Below are 23,246 nucleotides of genomic sequence, written 5' to 3'. Positions count from 1 at the left end.
ATTACAATTTTTTGCTCAGCTCGGATTTACCTATTTTTAAGGTTCACGTTCATAACTGCAAGCGGCATCTGTCTTGTTAACGCCTATGTCCTCCGAAACGGCACGCATGCGCACATTAATGCATTTTTGCAAACGTTACCCACGTCACCAACAAAAAAGTCAAATTTGTGAAATGACTCGTGGTATTTAAACCGCAAAATTGATGCGCTAGTAGTTCATGTTGGCATCGTATTTGGCTCTGGAGGATGGCAAACCTTTAGTCAGCTGCAGCCTACATGATCAGCTCTAGAAGGCGAGGAAAAAGCCAGACAACTAGCTTTTGTTTCCGCCATTGTTTTGATGACGACACTGCTAAGCGCGTACTATACCAAAATAGCTACGTTAGTTCCATCGGACTGTTCTCATTTAGGTCGTATGGCAACCAATCGGCTACGAATCCAATATAGGATCCGATGTAAAACCGCATATGAAATTGATTCAAACCTGATTTGAAAAGTTCGGATTAGTCTGTCCACATATCCCTGAGGGGAAAAATGGATTTGCGTCACTTTTTTTTGGTAATGTAAACGTAGTCTATTTAAATTTAAGTAGGCATACCCTAAAAGTATAGGCTATACAAGTCTTAAGATTGGCAGATTCTACTGCGCTTTTATTTGTTAGAATTGTTGTGGGGTTAAGTTTTTAATCAAGTTATTTTTTATGAAAGGTCTGTAGGCTGAAATAACTAGTTTTAACAATGATTCTGAATTTGGGAACTGAATGGCTAGGAAGCTAATTGGTCCAGGCAAATAAATTTGGCATGACTGACAGCTCGAACAGCAAATCAGGTTCCTGATGTTTTCGTTGTAAATACGGAGTCGTAAACATATCCAGTGACGCGCTTTGTTAATGATTATGACCAACATTCAGGTAAAATATGTTCGGTTTTGTCAGCATTTAGCTAGTACACTGATTGTAATTATAAAACCTCGAAAAAGCACTGCGGACATCTGTTATGGAGCTGAATGGCTACCACTGTGACGGTGAGGCTTGTCCGGAAACCGAAGATGAGGATACGACTGTGTCAAAGCAATGCTGGGTCGATGCGCCATGTAGCAATATTGAGAGCGCGAATATGGAGAATACCACGACCAGTGGAACAGTCCACCGAGAGCGGCGAGTGTCTAACTCGACCTCGTCGAGACAAAGGATCGATTCGCTGAAGAAAAACAGGCCGCGTAGGTGTTCCATTTTACGGCGCCAACGTTACTGAGCTACCTTACGAACTGGCTGTTAAATCTCGCATCTAAGCTACAGGAACATGTTGGCCAGCTAATTATTTGACACCTCATGTATAGAGAACTAAAATTAGTTACGTTTTTTATTTTTATAATAAGCGAAAATTGTATTTTCGTAATGTCTAGCTGATTTATTGCATTGGTAATCTATCTTGATTGATAGCTATTTAACGAACACGCATATGCATCCGATAGCTAGTTGGCTAACTAGCTGTACTAACTAGTTATGTTAAATAATCAGCTATGTCTTGCTTTGAAGGTTTGATTAATTAGTCAATAAAATAAGGACAATTTGAGATCCTAGCTAGGTTAAATAAATTAAAGATAGTTCGTTTGATTTCTACCGCCGTTCAGCAACGTTTTTGTTGTTGTTTAACGTGAATGTTAATTGCCAAGCCATTTAATCTGTCTGCAGATAATCACTTTGTTAGTCGTCGTAACTAACATAAAATTGCATTTTAAAATGTAAGATAATCATGAGGTCCACCTTTTACACAACATACCCAATACTCAATACACCATTTTTTATGGTGTTGGCTCCACAGCTTTCCCATGGTTTGGCATGGATATTGGTGGTACATTGGTGAAGCTGGTCTACTTTGAGCCCAAAGATATCACTGCAGAGGAGGAGCAGGAGGAGGTCGAAAGTCTGAAAAGTATCCGTCATTACCTCACCTCCCACACAGCTTATGGCAAAACGGGTATCAGAGACGTGCACCTGGAACTTCCAGACCTTATGCTGTGGGGCCGCAAGGGCAGCCTGCACTTTATTCGTTTCCCCACACAGGAGCTCCCGGCATTTCTGCAGATGGGTCGGGAAAAACACTTCTCCAGTCTTCACACCACACTATGTGCCACCGGTGGTGGTGCGTACAAGTTTGAGGCCGACTTCCGCACGGTGTGTACGCACATGCAGATTTGCACTGCTGTCCAGATTGTAGCTGAGCGAAGAAGCTTGCTTTATTAAATGGCAACTTGCCCTGCTTCTTCTTTCTAAGATGGCGGACCTGCAGCTTCTGAAGCTGGATGAGTTGGACTGTCTGATTAAGGGTGTCCTTTACATTGATTCGGTGGTCTCAAGTGGGCCTTCTGAGTGCTACTACTATGAAAACCCCACAGATACAGAGCACTGCCAACAGAAAGCCTATAACCTTGAGAATCCTTACCCTCTGCTACTGGTCAACATTGGCTCAGGGGTCAGTATACTGGCTGTCTACTCCAAAGACGACTACAAACGTGTTACCGGCACCAGGTCAGTCAGGGCATGCAGACGAGGTACACAATTTAGTTAATTACATAGTAATGAGAACATAGTGTTATCCAATCACTGGGCACAATGTAATCAATGAGTTACCAAAGCTACAGGTTGTAAGACACTGGTACTCTGAGCAGAAGCTGTCAAAGCAGCATGTTGGATTGATTGCTGTCTTTGTAGCTTGGGTGGTGGTACCTTCCTGGGACTCTGTTGCTTGCTGACTGGCTGCTCTACCTTTGAAGAGGCACTGGAGATGGCTGCAAGGGGGGAAAGCGCTCGTGTGGATAAACTGGTCCGTGATATCTATGGGGGTGACTATGAGAGATTTGGTTTGCCAGGGTGGGCTGTTGCCTCCAGGTATGCACCTAGGTTCTCATGAATGTACAAACTCACAACACAATGTCTGTGACCGTTCCTTATATCAGGCCTTAAAAATATGTTACAAAACTATGGTTTTGGCTTTATGTCATGCTGTATCTCACATTTAGCTTTAAATGAAAAAAAGGAGTCCAAAATCCCTTCATTTAAGAACTAAGCCACAATAGGTTAATCAGTGATTCAAGTGTTGTTGTATTGCAGTGAACCCAATGTGTTCATCTATATCAGACATGTTCTTTACATGCACTGTATGGGTAATGTGAATTTTTGTGTGTTTCCAGTTTTGGGAACATGATGTGCAAAGAGAAGAGAGATTCTGTCTCAAAAGAGGACTTAGCTAGATCTACACTCATCACCATCACAAACAACATTGGTTCTATCACACGCATGTGTGCACTCAACGAGGTACAGCATACACCACCACACTAACAGCTTTTGTGCTTTGCACGTGTGCATTTGCCATTGCCCTTGTCTCTCAGCCTCTATACGGTGCTGCCTTGTAAAATCTGGATCAAGCAGCATTGTACAGGGCTATGAGCAACCAGGGACTAAGCAGCTGGGACCATAGACCAACAGTTCTACCATGCTGAAACTGGATCAGTACTGCTTTATGTAGATGATAACTCTTTGTCCTATATGTAGGGCCCTATTAATGGGAAAAATTGTTAATTTTACTTACCTAGTTCATCAAAAATGACTAGTTACATTTTGTCACATTTTTTAAAATCATCTAGAAGTCATAGCTAGCTAGGATAATAACTTGGCTATGTCATGCTAGTCTGCCAGGAGACAGTGTTAGGCTTCATTCTCTCATACTGAGATGAAAGTACTTGTGTTTTGACACAGTTGTTTCTTGTCAGTAGCCAACACCATGTTGCTAATATGCTGGAGCTTCACACAACTTCAAAAACATAACAGCAATGTTTGTAAAGTCAGTGAAATTTTTTTGTCAGAACCAGATATATCGGTGTTAAGTTTAAATCCACATCGGAAATCAAAAGGTGTTCTTGCATCTACTTTAAGTCGGCACTGTTTTTCTGATTAAAAAAAAAAACTTTGTATATTTTTTTTGTTTTTTTGTTTTTCCTGTATTTCACAAAAAGTCAGATTTTTCATGGGAAAAAATTATTTCACATTCTGTCAGGCAATTTTAATTCTTGTGACTTTGCCTATGTCATGTATAATCTGTATTATTAATGGAACATTGTTCAGAAACAGTTTTTTAATTAGTGTTTCATATTTAGAACATTGAGAGAGTGGTGTTTGTTGGGAACTTCTTGCGGGTAAACACGCTGTCCATGAAGTTGCTGGCTTATGCTTTGGACTACTGGAGTAAAGGACAGCTCAAAGCCCTATTTCTCAGACACGAGGTAGGTGTGTGTGTGTATGTGTAGTAAGGATAACCCTATTAGCAAAGATTATAGACACCTAAGGTATGCGTGACATTTCTGTATATGTTTCAGGGTTATTTTTGTGCTGTTGGGGCGTTATTGGAACTGTTGAACTCATCCTGATCATCTCTGATCATCATTTAATACCTAAGGTCATGACTGCCAGTAGCTTTGGAGATTTAACACTTGCCTGATCTGATACGGACATTAAATCTCTGCCATTGTCATCCATTCTGCTTGCTCCAGTTACTAGTAAAAGTCAGATTTACCTTATAGCCTTTGCCCGAGTCTGGACAAGTGCGATCATCTACCTACATTGTGTAGGTAAAGATTTACTTAACAGCCTTTAGCCTTTTATCCATGAACAGCATGTAATGGCATTCATCATGACATTTGAATTATTCTGACTTGTTTGTAAAGCTATAAGCTACAATTTGTGTAAGATCTCACATACCTTAAGGAACAAATGCTGACTTTCAGTAGTCACTTGTTAGAGTGGGTGATATTCATTACACAGTTATAACACATTATCTTTGTGTGTCGGATCAACATTATTATGGTATGTAGATTTGTGATGCACCAAGCTGGTCAGTACTTATGTAATTTTTTATAAGATGAAATGGCATTCATATGGACCCTTTAGTATTTTCTCCTCTTTAACTTTTGTTATAATTTATATTATGAGTTTGAGAACTTAGTAGATTACTTGTAATGTTATTGACGCAACTGTTTACACATGCTGTTTTCACTGAAATATCACAATTTCACCGTTATATCCACAGTATACAGCCACTGTATATTTGTTATTTTTGCTTGAACAGGGCATGTTATACAGTAATCACATTGTACACAGTAGGCAGGAAATGGATTTATGTTGAAATTTATTTCCAGAGCCTATAATTGGTAGCAAGTCCTGAACTCTTAGTGGAGCACATTTCACATTTTTTTCTCACTAGGTGTGTGTGATCATTTGAATTTAACTGGTTTTTTGGGGGGTTTTTTGGGGTTTTTTGTTTGTTTGTTTTAAAACTAATGATTGATTTTCCTCATATCTGCTTTAAGTTGTTTTCTCAGTCTTAAACTGTTCTGTCAACACACTCCCAAAATAGTAGAATTTTGAGGGATTGCATTTCTGTTTGGTTCAACTTTCCACATTTACCTCTGTGCTAACCAACCTACTGTTGGCAGTACTTATTTTCTTCCCATATCTTTTAAAAGGTTACTTTTTGTTGAATTTTATGCTGGAAGAGATCATGAACTGCAATACACAGACTATATAATTGCATACCAGTGATTATTAGGTAGTAATTTAATATGAAAAGTGCCTAAGTAAAAGTGCCTTGCCAATGGGTGGCTTTTGTTACAGTGGGTGTATTGTTTAAACCAGAAACCAGACTTTTTACTTTGTTTCTGAATATAGTTTTTTTTTTATGTAAATATGCAAAAGACTCATATTTGCACATTATTAAAGACATGTACACGTGACTGACTCAATGTTCGTGCATATCTTATTCCATACATTTCATAATATACTATATACCATATGTCGCAGATTTAAAGGTACCCTGGTACTTACTTTTATAACTCGGATTAAACAGTTTGAAGAGCTATTTAAGAATGTGAGTTCTGTCACGCAAATGGAACTACGGGGAAAAAAAGTTTTTCCTAACGGTGAAAGAGCTAGTGTGTGTGTTCTCGAAAGAAAATCCTGCCCCTTTCCAGTTGTGCAAAGTCGGCTCCGAGTCGCTCCTCCTCCGAATCTCTCCATCGTTCTCACAGCTCTGCTCTGCCTCTGGCAAGGCTTGCCTTTAAGGTCAGAGTACTTATTGGGCGTTATTGGGAGACTCACCCTTCGTCATAAATAACCCTAGGTTTTGCAACAGGTATGTCTGGGCCGTATCTTTTCGTGTTTCGTGTCTGTTAAAAAGAAAACGCCTATGCGTCAAGGAATTTGACCAAAACTGGAAAAAAAGGTCGATGAGTTTAAACTTCTGAGGTAGGACGCAATTGTTAGCTATGATTTGTTCTATTTAGATTTTTTTTGGGGGGGGGGGGTTCGCTCGTTAATGTGCTACTCTTCTCATTTGCAAAAACGGAGTCTGAATATTTTGGAGTAACGGTTTCGTTATATCGTGATCACGTAAGCTGTGATAACCGGGGGTGGGCGACACGTAGACTTCAATACGAATGATGTATTTGCCATTAAATATACCTTGTCTAGTGTAGCATAGCCTATGTGGTTGTTAAAGTCATGTACTGAGTTTACTGAGATGATGTGAATGAAAACCACGCTTTCACCTGAGTTTTTTTTTCTTCTTCTTTTTTATTGTATTGGATTCAATTTGGCAAAGCTGACCTTAATAACCTGAAGAAATGTCGTCTTATAGGTTGTGTATTTGGACTAGCCTGTTGTCATTATACTTAAAATGTTAATGGTTACACTTTTTATGACAGTTACAAGTCAGACAAATGACTCCATGCGCCTGCTGGATGATCTCTGTCTCTTAAATATGGCTACCTGAAAATAATCAGTTTTATGAATCATTTTATATATCAGGATGCGATAATTTTCCTGTCTAGTACCATACCACAATTGTCATAAAGCAAAGTACAAGAATAGTATTAAGGGACGTTATTAGAAAGCCCAGGTAGATTTTCCAGAATTTTGCATAGTCCAAACCAACCAAGCTCTTGTAAGTACGCTATCTAGGTAGTCTGGGTTTGACTTCCTTTTCTACGCCGTAGGGGCTGTAATGCCTTTTCAGTCTAACGTAGCGTTGCTTCATATGGAAATTCCGTTATGCATTAGAAAGATCTTCTGACAGCTATCTTTAATGCCCGCTGCTGAAGTTCAGAATTTTGTACGTACTTCTTTGCAGACATGGTTTAAAGTATTTTAAGTTCAACTTTACCAGATGTTACAATACTGAGGCTGGTGGTAAGGGTCTTGAAATAGTATACCAGGTGCAGCTAGATCCTCTAGAGTTTTACTCATGCTTATGCAATTAATAATAAGTTAATTTAACTCAGGCTTCTTAGTCCTGCTTGTTAAAATCAGCCACACATGAATTCTGCATACATCCAGATTTACACATTCAACACCCAATGTACTCACTGTATGCACACTGAGTGCATTTGTAATCCTGAAATAGGCAATATGTTAAACTTGGCTGTTGGTACACTCATATCCCCCAAAGCACAAAGACTGCTGCCATATACTTATGTATAAGAGCACATGAAGATATATTGCAGTCTATAAATATTTATTCTCCAACATATTCAGTATGACGTTAACCAATGATTTTGAAGTGTAGAATGGTTAACACTGATTTGAAATTAGTCACATCTATATTTACAGATACACTGGCTGAATTATATATGAATCTGTGAAGCCTTATTTATATTATAGGCTAAACTAAAGGTTTAGAATTCACTTGAGTTGTGGAATTTGCATCTGGAGATTGCTGTTTCAGCATGAGAACCAAAGTTAATTAAAACCAGTATATAAATACTATAGGTGTGTGTAAAAGAGATAGTAAAAGAGAAAGCATGAGAGACACCTATGTCTGTATAACTATAAAGGTGTACTTACAGAAGAAAAGATAGTCATTTCATGAGTGAATGTGGAACTTTGGGCACATTGTTTCCTCATGTTTCCTCAAGTGGTGAAAAATACCCCTTTGTTCTTATACTGTGTCCAAAACTTACTTGGTCACACAGGTGAAAGGTCAAGGAAATGCCTGAGAAAATGGGACTTCAATGTGATGCATAATTTTGCATAATTTGCTCATCTAAATGGATGGTCATGAAAGCACACTCACATGGTACACATCGTGCATTTTTTGTTAGTTCCATAGTGCCAGTAGTTCATCCCTTTATGTTTCCAAACGCAATCTGTTTGCTTTTCTAAACTCTAGACAGCTGGTTCACATCAGGCGTCCACAAAGACACAGATTCACACACATAGACAGGTATACTCTGCTTCTGTTCAGGACTCTATCAAAGGATTTCTCTCTGCAAACCTAGATATGGACCAGTCTCGGTGGTGCAGACATATAGTCTTCCTCTTCCTGGCTGTTTGCCTTCCATCTTGCCTCGCCCAGACAATACCCTCTGTACACCCAAGTCCCACAGCAACACCCCACACACCTGAGCGTCTGAAGTTCCGCCTGGCTGGTCACCCACGGAAACACAATGAGGGACGAATTGAAGTGTTTTATAAAGGCGAATGGGGAACTATATGTGATGATGACTTCTCTTTGGCCAATGCCCAAGTGCTCTGTCATCAGCTGGGATTCGTCTCTGCCACAGGCTGGGCGCACAGCGCTAAATACGGCAAAGGAACAGGTACCATCCACAGCACACACCAAAATCATTTCACCACTTAAAAGGTTAGAATATCATTTTACCAGTCAAAGCCCATTTCATTTGTCGATGTCTCTGTGATTTTGGAAATAGACAACCCCCCAAGTGCATTCTGCACTGCTTGTGTGGTTGTGTGTTTCAGGGAAGATCTGGCTGGATAATGTGCAGTGTAGTGGCAGTGAGAGAAGTATATCAGTGTGTAAGTCGCGCGGATGGGGCAACAGTGACTGCACTCACGATGAAGACGCTGGGGTGATCTGTAAGGATGAGAAGCTTCCAGGATATGTTGATGCCAACATTATAGAGGTACAAAGTGTCCTATATGCATGGGGCATTTCCCATGAACAGAACCTCTTTCACAGTTTATTGACAGCATAAATCAAATGAAATGCATGTTAGTGCTATCTTTCACATATTGTGCCATCTAAACAGGACCAGAACCTGAGATATAGTAGTCAATGTATATAAACCAAAAATAGAGCATACACAAGTTAAAAACAGAAATCTGTGACAAATTGTCTGTGAAAAGGGAGCTCTTATTCTACACAGCAGTGAAATTTCTACAAGTTAACCACACTCAAAAACCAACATGGTATGGGAGGCCTTTCTAGTTCCACTTCTGAACTCACATTAAGTTTTTCTTATTAGCTGATGTCTGCTACAGACTTTTTCCCTTGACCCCTTGCTGATCCACAGCTGAGAAAGATTAGCTTGAAGGGATCTTTATCTCTCTGCCTTTTCTGTGCTCTCACTAGCTCTCTTTCTCTCTCTCTCTCTCTCTCTCTCTCTCTCTGTTTCTGTCTCTGTCTCTCTTGCTCTATGTCCATCTCTCTCTATGTCTCTCTCTGTCCCCCTTTCACTCACTCTCTCTATCTGTGGTGGCCTGTTTGTGCATGTCCCCCAGGTACAGGTGGATGAAAGTAAAGTGGAGGAGGTGCGTCTGCGGCCAGTGGTGTCCATGGCAAGCAAGCGGCTACCTGTGATTGAGGGGGTGGTGGAGGTGAGGTATAAGGACGGTTGGGCTCAGATCTGCGATAACGGCTGGACGGCCAAAAATTCACGGGTCATCTGTGGCATGATGGGCTTCCCACATGAGAGGAAGGTCAACAAGAACTTTTACAAGTGAGTATGCACTTGTGTTACATGTACCTGTTTTCTGTGACAACCTTTAAGAGATTTTTAGGGTAAATGTGCCTTTTATTCAGATTCACAAATAACAGTCTTTGCCCATGCACATGCAGAGTGCTGGAAATGCAGGATCACCTGTAACATTTTGTGGGTGTGTGGTTAGTTGGTTGGCCAGAGATTCCTACTGTCCTGTGGCAGATATTTTTCCAGTATGGCAGGAAGTGCAATGTAGTTTCACAGTTGTACATGAAATAAGGCCCATCTAAAACACACACACACACACACACACACACACACACACACACACACACACACACACACACACACACACACACACACACACACATACAAACAAATACCAACACAGAGAAGTAAACTGTCAAACAAACATAATGCAGACATATCTTACATTCATGCAGTACTTGGACTTACTCACATGCAGTTGGTTCCTTGATGCCTGCCCTGAAACACTGGGAACTGTATGTTAGTGCACTGGTTTAACACTGAAATGACCGCTGTATCAATAGTCTACTGTGGTGGCTGTGGAAAAAATCTCGGCTTAAGCGTGTACATTGACATAACATCATGATTATACAACTAGGCATAAACACTATGCTGATCTGTTTGCCTACATGGTTAATTAGGTTCTGGTTCATAAGGAGAATTCTCTGCATTCCGTTTTTCATTTTCTACAGTCTGCATTAGTTCCTCATGTTTGTGTCAAAAGATATGAAGCCTGCAGTGGATGGGAGGAAGAAGAGATGGATGTGTTAGGAAAGAAGGGAAGCAGTGTAGGAGGGGGGTCTTTCCCGAAAACCCACAGAATGTCAGAGGAATGTCACACTTTAAACAATCAGCATCTCACAAAAGCTTGAGCTTCCAACCACTAGAACCCACCTCAGCACAACACACACGCACACACACACACACGCACAGGCGCGCACACACACACATACCAGTGATGCTTAAATAGCATAGTGTGATTTAGTCTGTGGTCTGATGAGGCTTGGTAAAGGAAATCTGTCTGTTTGCATTACTTTCCTGTTGGGCTGACCTCAAGACCACTCCACATAACTTAAACCCTGATAAATGGTGTCTGATAATGTTTCCACTGCCCCACTTTTTGGACTATTTTACCAGAACCAGTAAATGTAACACTTTGTTGAGGCTCTGTTATGTCTCATATTAGAAAATCATGTGAGCATATGAATAAAACTCATTATTTTATATTTTAATTTGTGCAATAAAAGAAATCAGACCATTTTGTACATTAATAACGTTAGAACAAATCATAGTTAAACTTTATAGCACTGCACCACACGTGCCCCTTTCTTAGGTATTCAAGGGCATTGGGTATTAAAGTAACATTACCTGGCCTTGCCCCTGTTCAGAACTATGTGTGTACATGTTTGTCTGTGTTTAACTGTGTCAGTGCATATTTGTGTTAGCCTGCATTTAAATGTCTGTGTGTATATCTGTTTCTGCCCATGACAATCTAAGTCTGTGTGCATAAGCTCACATGTGTAACAAAATGTCCTCATCTCCCGTAGGCATCTCAAAAAAAGGTCCACGGAGCAAAAAGTCAAAGTTAGAGTTACAGCAGACAGGTACCATCTGAGAGGGAGAGACAAGCAGTGCTCTTCCCCTAGAGTTCTGCAGTATATCTTGTAGAGGCTTTTATGTAGTTACAGCAATGATGTCTATAGTTGTAATAGTGCCAACTAACACCTAACTTCTCTTCAGGGCAAGCATAGATTTCTATGCATTGCTCAATTATCCTTCAGATAATTGAGGCACTCTTATTTATTAACTGTCCTTCACCTTAGCCAGTTTTAATGTAGAATTACTATTTCTATTTATGCATTTTGTTATTTTATATGCTGTAAGAAAAGAATGAGCCTCTTCCCTGACTCTTCACAGAAGTTAGAGGGAGGGAGACTCTCCACTGTGAGAATGTTGACAATGATGAGTCAGAAGACTGCATGATATTCAGATTCTCAGTGTTTAGTTGCACATGTAGAGTCATGTCAGATCAGTTTTCCAGAATGATGGAGTTCGTCTAACATCAGGCAGTCAGTCTAACTACACAGGAGAGATCCTTAGGCAGAAGGAGAGGTGAGGGGGTATAGATACAGAAGGGGTGGATAAGACCTTGGAGGCCTCAGCTTGGAGCATGTGCTGACCTTCTGACCTTGGGGCCTGCTTTCACAGAGGCACATTGTGCACATCGCACCATGGCACAGAAGACAGCCACAGCAACATTCAGAAGAAATATAGAAGCACTTAGTATTTAGTACTAACACCAAAGTGCTTAATTCTTAAGTGTTAATATGTCAAACATAATATAAAACAATAATAAATCATCACAAATGCAACAAGCATGTAAGATATATAAAGTGGAAATATGAATTCCTTCAGCTGACTGGAGCTCAAGCCAGAGGGCATGGATGAGGCCCGGGGGTAGACCAGGAGCGGCAGTGGTCGGATGACAGGGAGATAGAGGAGGAAAGGTGGGAACGACATAGGGAATGCTGTACCACGTGGAACACTGGCCACATGAAACCCATTGCCATCTGTTGGTCTTATTACCATAGTTTAGAGTGAACTGCAATTGAACAGAGTAATATTGGAGAGAGAGAGAAAGGAGGAGATGGGAGAGAACATTTTCAGATATTCCTGACAATCCTATTTCAGTCATGTTATACTAACACATACTTCTAATACCCATTCACAGCATGTTTTACCACTGTGACTGACCATTTATAATAATTTTAAATCATGAATAATATAATTAGTGCATTTATATATTAATATAAATATATTATATATTAATTATATATTAATATAATTAATATAATATAATTGGTGCAATAACTGTGGCAAGCATGGGAAAGTTGAAAGCTTTCTCATTTTTGTCTGTCTACATATTTTTTACATTTACATATTTTCCAAGTGCCTACATTCCTAAATCTTAATAGTTTCTGCACAGATACTGAGATAGTGACCATGTAGTTATCATTTACCACCTTCCCCATGTAACCATTACCTGCTTTTGTGACTGCATGTGCGTGCTGGATTTGTGGTGGAAATGTGATTGTTTGTCAGACTTAATGAGTGTTTGCATTGCAGGCAGGATGGCAAAGCTAAAGCTATCACTAAAGCTAGCTCTAAGTCTAAACCTGGCCACGCAGCTGCAGCCAAAAGGTAACCTGGGTAAAAGTGGGACAATCTGACTATAGTCAGCCCTGCCCAGAAATAGGAAATGTGTGCATTTGTTTGGATTTTGGTTTCTATCACATATTATAATAGTGTGTGCGTGCTATTATACGGGGGGGGGGCTCTAAAAATAATGACATAAGCACATTGTCATTTAAACTGTACGGTATTCTCACTCAGACACACCCTGTTCTTCATTTATAGGGTTCTGTTTGTTTCATACTTAATAAAGGAAAAGTCCTCATTTGAATAAGTTTGTAAACAGTACTTGCACTCTGTCCATCTCTCTTTGTCCATCTGTCTCTTAGATTGTATGCAGAACGGCAGAAGAATCACTTCCTGGTTCACTCTGTGGCATGTTTAGGCACAGAGGTGCACCTGGCTGCCTGTCCTTTGGACTTTAACAAGGACAACGCCACAGAGACCTGTCCTGGGGGCATGCCCGCTGTGGTCAGCTGTGTGCCTGGACTGGAATATGCTCACAAGCAGGCCATGAAGAAACAACTCAAGCCATTGGTAATATGTATGTTGGTGTATGACTAAGGACTGTTATGTTTTATTTGCAGGGGTGTTCTGATTGGTTGTCGTGTTTCTCCGTCTGTCTGTGTCTTTTTGCCTGACTGCTCCCTCTGCTCCCCTCCCTGGCTTTGTCCTCTTGCCTGCTGAAGAGTGTAGTGCGTCTGAAAGGTGGCGCGAGGCCAGGGGAGGGCCGTGTGGAGGTGCTGAAGGGCACCGAGTGGGGCGCGGTGTGCGATGACCGCTGGAACTTGCAGTCTGCTAGTGTGGTGTGCAGAGAGCTGGGATATGGCTCTGCTAAAGAAGCCCTCACTGGAGCCCGCATGGGCCAAGGTGAGGCAGAGGGTTAGACAGAGAGAATGAGCAGGGAATACCTCCCTCAAAATGTAGTTGATTTTGTTGAATTTAAGCCTGTCCTATACATATATTTGCAGCATGTATATGTGTGTGTGTCTGATGTCACAGGCATGGGACCAATCTATATGAACGAGGTCCAGTGCACAGGCTTTGAACGTTCTCTGTGGAACTGTCACTTTAAGAACATCACTGCTGAAGACTGCAAGCACACAGAGGATGCTGCAGTCCGCTGTAACGTCCCCTATATGGGCTTTGAGAAAACGGTCCGAGCAACCCCTGTTCTTCACCCATTAACACATTTCTGAAAGCATATTAAGCCCAACGTTTTTCCCATTACATTTGCTATTAGATGCCTATAGGATTCACCGTTTTAATTTCATCAACTGATTTTTACAAGAATCATTGACTTTTTACTCTCCCTCACAGGAACTTTATTTGGCAGTGGCAGTGCAGCTCATTTGTGGTTACTACACCTTTTTTTCTGAGGCTACTTTTAAATGTTATATGAATGTAGAGGGATTCTATTTGCAAGTCACTTAGTGATACTTTAATACAGTAAATAGTTTTAATGTGGTCAGAGAGGTATTCCATGATGAGAGAGGTATTCCATAATGTTGTAACAAAAAGAAAATTTCTTTACTAACTACACAGCACAACTATGTTCTTAAGTTTAACTTGAAACAAAGTGAACTTAAGATATTATCTGGGTGAGTTGCAAATGTGCAGCGGAAGCATTGCAGAGCGACAATGTTTCAGGCAAAGTAGACTGAGAGAATGTTCAAAAGGATACTCACTTGACTGTGTTTTGATTAATGACAGAAAATGCTTGAGTACATAGTCTGCTTTAATAGAGAACCAAATGCTTTGTATTCAGTTTTCTATCTTTTGGCATGCATTACCCGAATTGCACCCCTGCATTTCAAAAATGCTTTCCTAACCTTCCTTCCTGTATGGCCATGTGGGTATAGAGGAAGTTGATCCCTACTGCCTTGCTTCCCTCACGGCCTGTGCCCTGCTCAGGTGCGTATCACAGGTGGACGTTCGCCCTTTGAGGGCCGCGTGGAAGTGCTGCGAGCCGATGCCAACGGAAACCAGCACTGGGGGCTGATCTGTGGAGAAGGCTGGGGCACCAAAGAGGCCATGGTGGCCTGCAGACAGCTGGGTCTTGGATACGCCAACCACGGTCTGCAAGTAGGACACTAACGCTATCGGCAGCACCAGCGTTTGCTTTGCCTAAAGCCTTCTTCACGTCTGTCAGTTGCTGCATGCTTCACACGTTACAATATTACACTCATGCTCATGCATGGAAAATCTCTTAGTGCAGCAGTGGAGGACAGAAGGACAGTCCATAAGAGTAGAGCAGGGGGGTCGGCGGAGAGGTTGCACGACAGTGTGATCTAGGTGAGAGTGTGTGTACTGATGTGCAGCAGGCTGTGTGTACAGGTGCGACTGGTGGGCGGGCGGTCGGAGTACGAGGGGCGAGTGGAGATTCAGGTGAGGCAGCGTTGGGGCAGTGTTTGCAGTGAGGGCTGGACCACCAAAGAGGCCATGGTAGTCTGCAGACAGCTAGGGCTCGGTTACAGCATGCATGCTATTACTGTGAGTATACACAAACACAATTACAAACAGTAGATACATGTTCATGAATTGAATAATAGAACATAATAGAAGTATATGTAGGAGGCTGCTTTGATACCAGAATTAACTAACCAGATCAAGCATTTCATGAGCTGTGTCAGGTGTGCGGGAGTTAGAAAAATATGTAGATGTGCAGTAGATTGGATCAGGAGTACTGAAACTAAAAACCAGTGTTCTATGGTCTTCCATGCTACTGTAACCACAGTCAGCAGAGTTTAATGATGCAAGAGAGAGGGAGAGGGGAGTATAACAACATTCCCGTGGGAGAGGGGAGTACAACATTCCTATGCAAACTGATGTTCTTCCTCATTGTTTTCTAACAACTGCCTCTGAGCACAAACATCAAAATGGAATTTTACAAAACATTCAAGCAATCAGAAGTGCAGTCTTTGTGTTTGTGTGGTGGTTACTAAGGAAACGTGGTACTGGGACAGCAGCAATGTGACGGAGATGGTGATGAGCGGGGTGAAGTGTACTGGAGACGAGCTGTCTCTCGGCCATTGCCAGCACCACAAAACGGTCAGCTGCCAGAAAGTAGCCGCACGATTCGCCGCCGGCGTCATCTGCTCAGAGAGTGAGTGGGCCGCACAGATACACACGCGGCACTCTGAGACACATGCACACGAGCACAAGACCAGGTTTGGCTGAGTTATAGAGATACCTTGGGACTCGAGAGCTCCATCCCAAGCTAGCAAAAGCAGTGGAGTCCTTACATTCTGTCCAAAAGCAGCAGTCAAAGCTCAGCAAATGAAGAGAAGACCTGGCCTTTTTTTCTGGCCTCTGCAGACCTGAAATTTGCAGCCCTTACATTAAAAAAGTAGGACATGACACAGGCTGGCTTACAGAAGCAAAACTGACAGATTATGTCTAAAACTGCAGAAAAATTAAAGCTACATACATCAAACTTCACCAATATATCAATATACTGCACACAGCTCAGAATGCATCAGTCCCATTCTAATGATGTAATTTTGTACTCCCCAGTACCTGTAGCTATATTTTATACATGCAAAACTCTTTGCTTTGTATGAGTGAACAAAACAATGTGTCAAGTTTTAGTTACTATGGTAACTAAATATTTTGACATGACAGTTCATCAGTCAGGATTTTGTATGTGCAGCTGTGTGTCTGTTCTCTTTTCCCAGCTACATCTGATCTAGTGCTGAATGCTGCCCTGGTGCAGCAGACCGTGTACATCGAGGATCGCCCACTGCACATGCTCTACTGCGCCGCTGAGGAGAACTGCCTGGCCAAAAGTGCCGCCAAGGCCAACTGGCCCTACGGCCACCGTCGCCTGCTGCGTTTCTCCTCCGAGATCCTCAACATCGGCCGTGCCGACTTCAGGCCCAAAGCGGGACGCCACTCCTGGGTGTGGCATGCATGCCATGGGTAATAGCGGTGTCCCTTGGCATTATAGGATTAGGGTGATGTGATACAATGATTGTGTTTGCTGTGATGAGGTGTATAAATGAAACAGTTAATGTCCCCCAAGGGACATGAGTATAGATGTGCAGCATAGAGGAAAAAATAAATAATGTGTGATTTTGTGCTGCTTTGTAGGCATTATCACAGTATGGATATCTTCACACACTATGACCTGCTGTCTCTCAATGGTACCAAGGTAGCAGATGGACATAAAGCCAGTTTCTGTTTGGAGGACAGCCAGTGTCAGGAGGGTAAGAGAGGCAGACAGACTCCCACAAGCACATTGTCACTGCTTGAATGAGCATAAAATAAATATTATGTTTGACTGTTTCATGTTTGTGTCGAAGGTGTCGCCAAGAGATACGAATGTGCAAATTTTGGAGAGCAGGGCATCACAGTGGGATGTGTGGACCTGTACCGGCATGACATTGACTGCCAGTGGATTGACATCACAGATGTTAAACCTGGAAACTACATCCTACAGGTCATTTGTCCTATAGAAGTACAGATTCTAATACAGTGTTTATAGTTCAAGTGAAAAAGTGAGTGAAGTTCATTTCATGTTTTGTGGTTATTTCAGATCATTATCAACCCTAACTATGAAGTATCTGAGAGTGACTTTACAAATAATGCTATGAAATGCAACTGCAAATATGACGGGCACAGGATCTGGCTTCACAACTGCCATATTGGTAAGAACACCTTGCCTGCATATGTCTGTGTACACACATTCCAGTTCTGAATGTGATGTAAATCTGTTATATACTGAAATTACCTGGAAGCAGATGTTTTTAATGATTGAGAAATAGTGTTCAGTCTGCATGCTCTGTATCTGTTCTTTTCCAGGTGATGCCTTTAGTGAGGAGGCAGAGAAGAAGTTTGAGAAATACCCAGGACAGCTCAACAACCAGATCTCCTAATCCACCAAATTGCTGTTATGTTTTACATATTAATACAGTAGGGCCATATACAATATATAATCCAGATTACATGTCTTCATCCAAAAACATAATCCAGGTATCATACATGTACCTCATTGCCAACCACAACACAGGAATCAAAAATCCTCTGTGGACACTGAAAGGCAATCAGTACAACATGGGCATTAGTCTACTGTCTGCAATCCATCAATGCACTTTCAGTGTTTAACATGGACATGTCCTTTATTCTGTCCAGTCATTTATGTTTATGGTGTAATTTGTTACCTGCAAAAAAAGTGAAACTTCAAAAAAAAAAAAAAAAGACCATTATCATATGGGACACTATGGCAGTTGCCTTCTACTTGAATGACATTTTTAGAACACAGGGCCATTAACTTAACTACATCAGTGTGCATGAATGTTTGTTTTCCATGCATCATAGCATTGTATCAGTGAATAGGATTTTATAAAACATATGGCATGATAGGTATTTCTGAAGCACTGGTGATAGATATTCTTAAAAGAACTGTTAACTTTTCTTACCTTTGACCTGGTTTTGTTAATGTTTTCAGGGCATTTTTCTGAGTCTACGTCTTGCCTACTCTTCTCTGGACATTATTCAAATGAACCATTTTTTAAGCTAAACTAAATAAACATTTATTTATACTTCAAACTATATGAACCACAAAAAAAAAAACAGTCAAACCTTTTGAGTTATTGCCATAGCTAAATAAAATTACTTTTTAAACTGTCATGCCTTGCTGATGCCAATAGAGCAATCACATTATTTGGTCTTGTGTATAAGGACCAGGCCTGTAAGGATACTTCACTGTATAGGGAACAGGCCAATGCTGGATAGGGAAACAGGCTTGTGAGGATACTATGCTGTACAGGGATCATGTATGGAAAAGTATTTGCTACAAAACAGATGTTAAGGCACTTTAGTTGTCACAAGACCAGAAGTGATTTTTTTTTTAATGAAAAAATGGTCTCAAATGTAATGGTTTCAGCTGAAATATTGTGAATAATCAAGCTATTGGAGATGCCCAACACTAAAAGCAGAGGGCAGCAGTAAAATACTTGTTCACGTATACAGAGGTAGACAAAATTGAAATGCCACTACCTTCAGTGTTATACATATTGTAACTGGAGGTTGGACCATTGAACAAACAATGTCAAACAAGAAGACCACATGGGTTGAATCCTTGCTTCGGTTTTCTTATGCTCCTCCTTTTCCACTGGTACAGTACTTTGATTTTGTGAGCATCACAGCACGTTTTATGCCATCAGTGACTTTACATACAAGTAGTCTCTTAACAGAAGGCCCTCCATAGATATCAGCTTTGTTAATATATTCAGCTTTGCGGAAGCAACAAACTATTTCTATAATCAAATGCCACAATCCCTATCTTTGGCCACTTAATTTTTCCCTTTTGTAAATTTCTCTCCTGCAACTACCCAATGCTGAGTCATCTTGATGTTACTCTGTGAACTCAGGGATCATATGCAGCATCAGAAGATCTTGACCCCTGCGGACCACCATGTTGATGCTGTCACTTGTCCGAACAGCATTGTAGATCTCTTCAGATGTGTTTACCTTCACCCCGTTGACCTCTACAACAATGTCCCCAGGCTTTAGACCTGCCCTGAAATGCACAAAAGCACGTCAGTGAGCCACATTTAGGAGCCACTTCCCAATTGTGATTTTGGACAAAAAGTTGTTTTTTCTAATGAATACTTGTATTTTGGGGGGTTTTCTGCTGAGAAAAGCAGTGCACACATATCTGTTATCAGAATCCACTGAACCAGACAGTGTGCAGTCAAACTACTCTGGATTCTGTATGATATTCATAAGATCGTGGATCATAAAGGTATCCGCAGGATATTCATTGTTCAGAAAACTGCAACAATTCTGATTGAGTATATTCAAGATTACTAGATTACAGAAGAATGTAAATTGCAGTAAATCTCTAACTATTTGCTTATGGTGTAAAATGTCTTCAGTGCACCATCTTGCTCCTGCTCACCTTTTAGCTGGGGAGCCGGTGATCACACGATGAATGAGGATTCCGTGAGTTACATCCGGGAACAAGGGGTCCCGCATCTTCAGCTCAGTGATTATACTGAAGGAGCATAAGAAACAGGGTACACTCTGCTTGGTTCCTGTCTCTTTTTCACTCACTGGTGCATTGGTATTTAGCAACACTCAATATACTATTTTGGCACCTGGGTGTGAGAGTCAACATCATCACTCCTATGTAGCGCCGTTTGGTGTCAGATTCACTGAACCAGGACTCTGAAAGCAAAATTAAAGCAAGAGCAATGAGAGCTCTGAAGTCAATATCACTAATGAAACAGGCAATAAGGACCAGAATCTCTCTCACTCTTTTTATCTGCTGCATGCTCGAGGAAGAGCCGAAGTCTGTCAGAGGGTATGGCAAAGGAAATCCCAGCAGTCACCTTCATGGTGTTAACGCCAATGACCTCACCATCCTAAAGATCACAAAGGTCAGAAATGTAAGTAAGGAAATGCATTTAATTATTCCATGTCTATGTGTGTGTGTATACTCATGTATAACATCCTTAATGAGTGGTTGTTTATCCTCAAAATGGAAGAACTCACCAAATTAATAAGAGGACCACCCGAGTTCCCAAACTGTGACAAGACAGAAATCATTAGACACATCAGAAAGACCTTTTTCATGACTTTAGGTTACACATAACACATTAAGAGGTCACTACACATATGGCAGACTGTTGCAACAAAACGTCTGCATACACAATGATAATATTACTGGATTCAACTGCTCTGTCTGCAGTTGCATGGTAAAAAAAAAAAAGGGTATCTGTTCTGGAGTAGATGATTCAGTGTATGCTCACATCTATGGCTGCATCAGTCTGTATGTAGTCCATGTTGCCATTGGCCAGGCCCAATTCTTTACTGCCTCTATGAGCAGAACTAACTATGCCAGATGTGATAGTATTCCGCAGGGCAAATGGGCTCCCCATGGCAACCACAAATTCTCCCTGACGGACATCTGATGACCGGCCAAGATGCAATGTCGGTAAAGAATTCTTGAAATGAACACAGAAATACCAAACATGAGTGACAGAAATGCAGAGGGCATAGTCAAGGCAGAAATGGGAGCTGCTATCCAGCACATTTGTTCCCCTTCCAAGCACATCAAGTACAGAATCATCACAGTTACCTTGGCATTTATTTTAATAGTTGCAATATCTGCAGCCTGGTCCACTGCCTGTACAGTGGCATTGTAGGTCTCCCCATTGGCAAGTTTGACACGGACGCCTCTCTTGTTGGCTACTACATGGGCATTGGTCACTATTAGGCCATCACTACTGATGATGAAGCCAGAGCCATTAGAGATGGCAATCTCTCGGCCAGAGTATAGATGCCTGTTGAGGAACAATTCACAATATGGAGCAACATACATGTTAATACTACCTAAAGTTACTTATAGCAGATAATATTCTGAATGCAATATTTGTTATTTCAAAATAATTTAATCAATTGTCTGCTTAATCAAAAACATACATAGGCGATATAAGTTAGCTAGTATAGGCTAACTGCTAGTTTGGCCCACTGTGAGATGTATTCACATGTAGCTTACAGGATAAACAATTACTTACCACAGTCTCTAAAAGGGTCTTTGTGATGAATAAGAAGAAACATCATTAAATCTACAAAAAAAATCTAGCTAATGAAAATCGTGGCTTTGGGATGCAATACTTTTCTTAGTTTCAACGTACCGTCCTATGATTTCGATGTACACTACAGCAGGTGCTGACTTCTCCACGACATCTGCAATAAAGTTGTATTTATACCTTGGACTGTCAGGCTTCAACGGGGACGCACAGTGGGCTGTAGGCACGATGTGATCGAGGAAAGTGTCTCTGACAACACATGCTCTCTGAAAAACGTCATTGTGCTCGTCTTTTATTCCGTACAAGAGTGCTCCAACTCCCAGTCCCAAAGCTATTGTTCCGAGGCAACTAGTCCGAACTGAACTGCCACTAGTATTGCCTCCTGTACTTCCATTTGGCACCGTACCTTGAAGTACATGTGCGTTTACGTTTGTTCGTTTCTCAGAAGTGGCATTGGAAAAATGTCGCACAAGCCTCAGATTCGACAAGTCTGGTTGCTGACCAGTCTCGATGCGATTCCTTGTGAGTATCCGTTTGAGACTACAAGTCAGACGTATTGTTGCCATATTGCATCAGATTCTAGCAAAATAACTCCTTATGAATCTGCATAAGTCTTCATCAACCGCTGTACTTTATATGATCCTAAACTTTCTACAAAGGAAAAATATTCACCCCAACCATAAAATTATAGTCATAAACGACTAAGGTTTTTAAAAGAGCACATATTACTTCACGGAGCGTGGATATTCCGGAAGTGCAGTTTAGATTTTGCAAAGTGCGCATGTCAGGATATGTTCGAACGACGCTGTTTTACAACGTCATTAGATGAAACGGATGACGAGACCGTCCAGCATATATTTTATATATACACACCTCCCTGATTCTGCACATTTTATTGTAGATAATCCTCGCTGTAGCCATTTCTGTCTTCTCCGTAAAATTCATAAGGTCATTAATCCTGGACGTCCTATTGTATCTGCGTGTTCCTGCCCAACCTAAATAAAACCCCAGTTTCTGAATGACATTTTTCAACCAATTGTTCAGTCCTTACCGACATATGTTAACGACTCTTTACACTTTCTACAAATCATTGAATGCCTGAAAGAACAAATGCTACCTGGCCAAGTCCTTGCTTTTTTCTATGGGCATAAAAAGCTTGTACACAATGGTTTGAGAGCCTTAAAACATTTTGTTGATGCAAAATCCTCCTATAGAGATTCTCTTAAGACTATTGGAACTTGTGTTAACTCGGAACTGCTTCACCTTTGACTCCAACTGCTCACAAATAAGAGTTAGTGTGGGTACAAAAACAGGACCATCCTATGCAAACCCCTTTGCTGGATTCATTGAGAAACTTTTTTTTGAGTAATATATTGGACATGTACCCTTACAATTTGAGATACATTGATGACATTTTTGGTATTGCTAAATGCACATTAGTAGACCTCCAACTGTTCATTTCTTCATTCTCCGAGTTCCACCCAGCTCTTGAATATATATATGGAGTATAGCACATCCTGGCATGAAGATGGCCTTTTTGGATGTTTCAGTGAAGTTTGCCAATTCTTGTGTAAATACCACCATCTATTATAAACACATTGACTCTCATTCCTAGTTGCAGTACAACTCTTCACCTCCCAAGGCCTGTAAAAACTCCATCTCTTACTCCCAGATACTTAGACTTAAATGCATTTGCAGTGAGATTGAAGACTTCCAC

At 41.0% G+C, this 23,246-nt stretch overlaps 3 protein-coding genes across 5 annotated transcripts; 2 read left to right on the top strand and 1 right to left on the bottom strand.

The window, feature by feature from the left end:
- The first annotated feature begins 384 nt into the window (after positions 1-384).
- Positions 385-5,790, top strand: pank2 (pantothenate kinase 2). The gene is made up of 7 exons (XM_027023495.2): positions 385-1,217; positions 1,823-2,175; positions 2,276-2,529; positions 2,713-2,889; positions 3,192-3,315; positions 4,155-4,280; positions 4,374-5,790. The coding sequence occupies exons 1-7, from the start codon at positions 995-997 to the stop codon at positions 4,422-4,424; spliced, it is 1,308 nt and encodes a 435-aa protein (XP_026879296.2). The 5' UTR covers positions 385-994; the 3' UTR covers positions 4,425-5,790.
- Positions 5,791-5,942: 152 nt separating this feature from the next.
- On the top strand, positions 5,943-18,706 carry loxl3b (lysyl oxidase-like 3b). 3 transcript variants are annotated; one of them, XM_027023493.2, is made up of 17 exons: positions 5,943-6,184; positions 8,328-8,648; positions 8,809-8,972; positions 9,571-9,788; positions 11,345-11,401; positions 12,924-12,998; positions 13,319-13,526; positions 13,679-13,859; positions 13,992-14,146; positions 14,904-15,074; positions 15,327-15,482; positions 15,936-16,095; positions 16,667-16,910; positions 17,082-17,197; positions 17,294-17,430; positions 17,527-17,638; positions 17,793-18,706. In XM_027023493.2, exons 2-17 carry the CDS (start codon positions 8,330-8,332, stop codon positions 17,864-17,866), a joined length of 2,547 nt encoding a protein of 848 aa, XP_026879294.2. In that variant the 5' UTR covers positions 5,943-6,184; positions 8,328-8,329; the 3' UTR covers positions 17,867-18,706. The 3 variants fall into 3 exon arrangements, with proteins under 3 accessions (XP_026879294.2, XP_026879292.2, XP_026879293.2); XM_027023491.2 differs by lacking the exons at positions 11,345-11,401; positions 15,327-15,482 and having other exon boundaries at positions 5,944-6,184; XM_027023492.2 differs by lacking the exons at positions 11,345-11,401; positions 12,924-12,998; positions 15,327-15,482 and having other exon boundaries at positions 5,945-6,184.
- A 100-nt stretch (positions 18,707-18,806) lies between these two features.
- Positions 18,807-22,288, bottom strand: LOC113585783 (serine protease HTRA2, mitochondrial). Its single transcript, XM_027023494.2, has 8 exons — positions 21,635-22,288; positions 21,076-21,280; positions 20,747-20,941; positions 20,490-20,522; positions 20,251-20,359; positions 20,093-20,162; positions 19,894-19,989; positions 18,807-19,512 (listed from the first exon to the last, which is right to left on the bottom strand). The coding sequence occupies exons 1-8, from the start codon at positions 22,093-22,095 to the stop codon at positions 19,347-19,349; spliced, it is 1,335 nt and encodes a 444-aa protein (XP_026879295.2). The 5' UTR covers positions 22,096-22,288; the 3' UTR covers positions 18,807-19,346.
- Positions 22,289-23,246: the final 958 nt, after the last annotated feature.

This window comes from Electrophorus electricus, chromosome 11, assembly GCF_013358815.1.
Source record: "Electrophorus electricus isolate fEleEle1 chromosome 11, fEleEle1.pri, whole genome shotgun sequence".
NCBI lineage: Eukaryota > Metazoa > Chordata > Actinopteri > Gymnotiformes > Gymnotidae > Electrophorus > Electrophorus electricus.
The sequence above is the reverse complement of the archived record's forward strand: the minus strand, read 5'-3'. Positions and strand labels throughout refer to the sequence as shown.

Bases quoted from the DNA above. Each gene is read 5' to 3' on its own strand.
- pank2 (XM_027023495.2), top strand. From the start codon at position 995: ATGGAGCTGAATGGCTACCACTGTGACGGTGAGGCTTGTCCGGAAACC. The intron at 1,218-1,822 runs GTAGGTGTTCCA...TTGGCTCCACAG, and splicing joins GCTGAAGAAAAACAGGCCGC to CTTTCCCATGGTTTGGCATG. The intron at 2,176-2,275 runs GTGTGTACGCAC...CTTCTTTCTAAG, and splicing joins TTGAGGCCGACTTCCGCACG to ATGGCGGACCTGCAGCTTCT.
- LOC113585783 (XM_027023494.2), bottom strand. From the start codon at position 22,095: ATGGCAACAATACGTCTGACTTGTAGTCTCAAACGGATACTCACAAGG. The intron at 21,281-21,634 runs GTACGTTGAAAC...GTTCCTCAACAG, and splicing joins TACATCGAAATCATAGGACG to GCATCTATACTCTGGCCGAG. The intron at 20,942-21,075 runs GTAACTGTGATG...GTTCATTTCAAG, and splicing joins CTATTAAAATAAATGCCAAG to AATTCTTTACCGACATTGCA.
- loxl3b (XM_027023493.2), top strand. From the start codon at position 8,330: ATGGACCAGTCTCGGTGGTGCAGACATATAGTCTTCCTCTTCCTGGCT. The intron at 13,860-13,991 runs GTGAGGCAGAGG...CTGATGTCACAG, and splicing joins TGGAGCCCGCATGGGCCAAG to GCATGGGACCAATCTATATG. The intron at 17,431-17,526 runs GTCATTTGTCCT...TGGTTATTTCAG, and splicing joins CTGGAAACTACATCCTACAG to ATCATTATCAACCCTAACTA.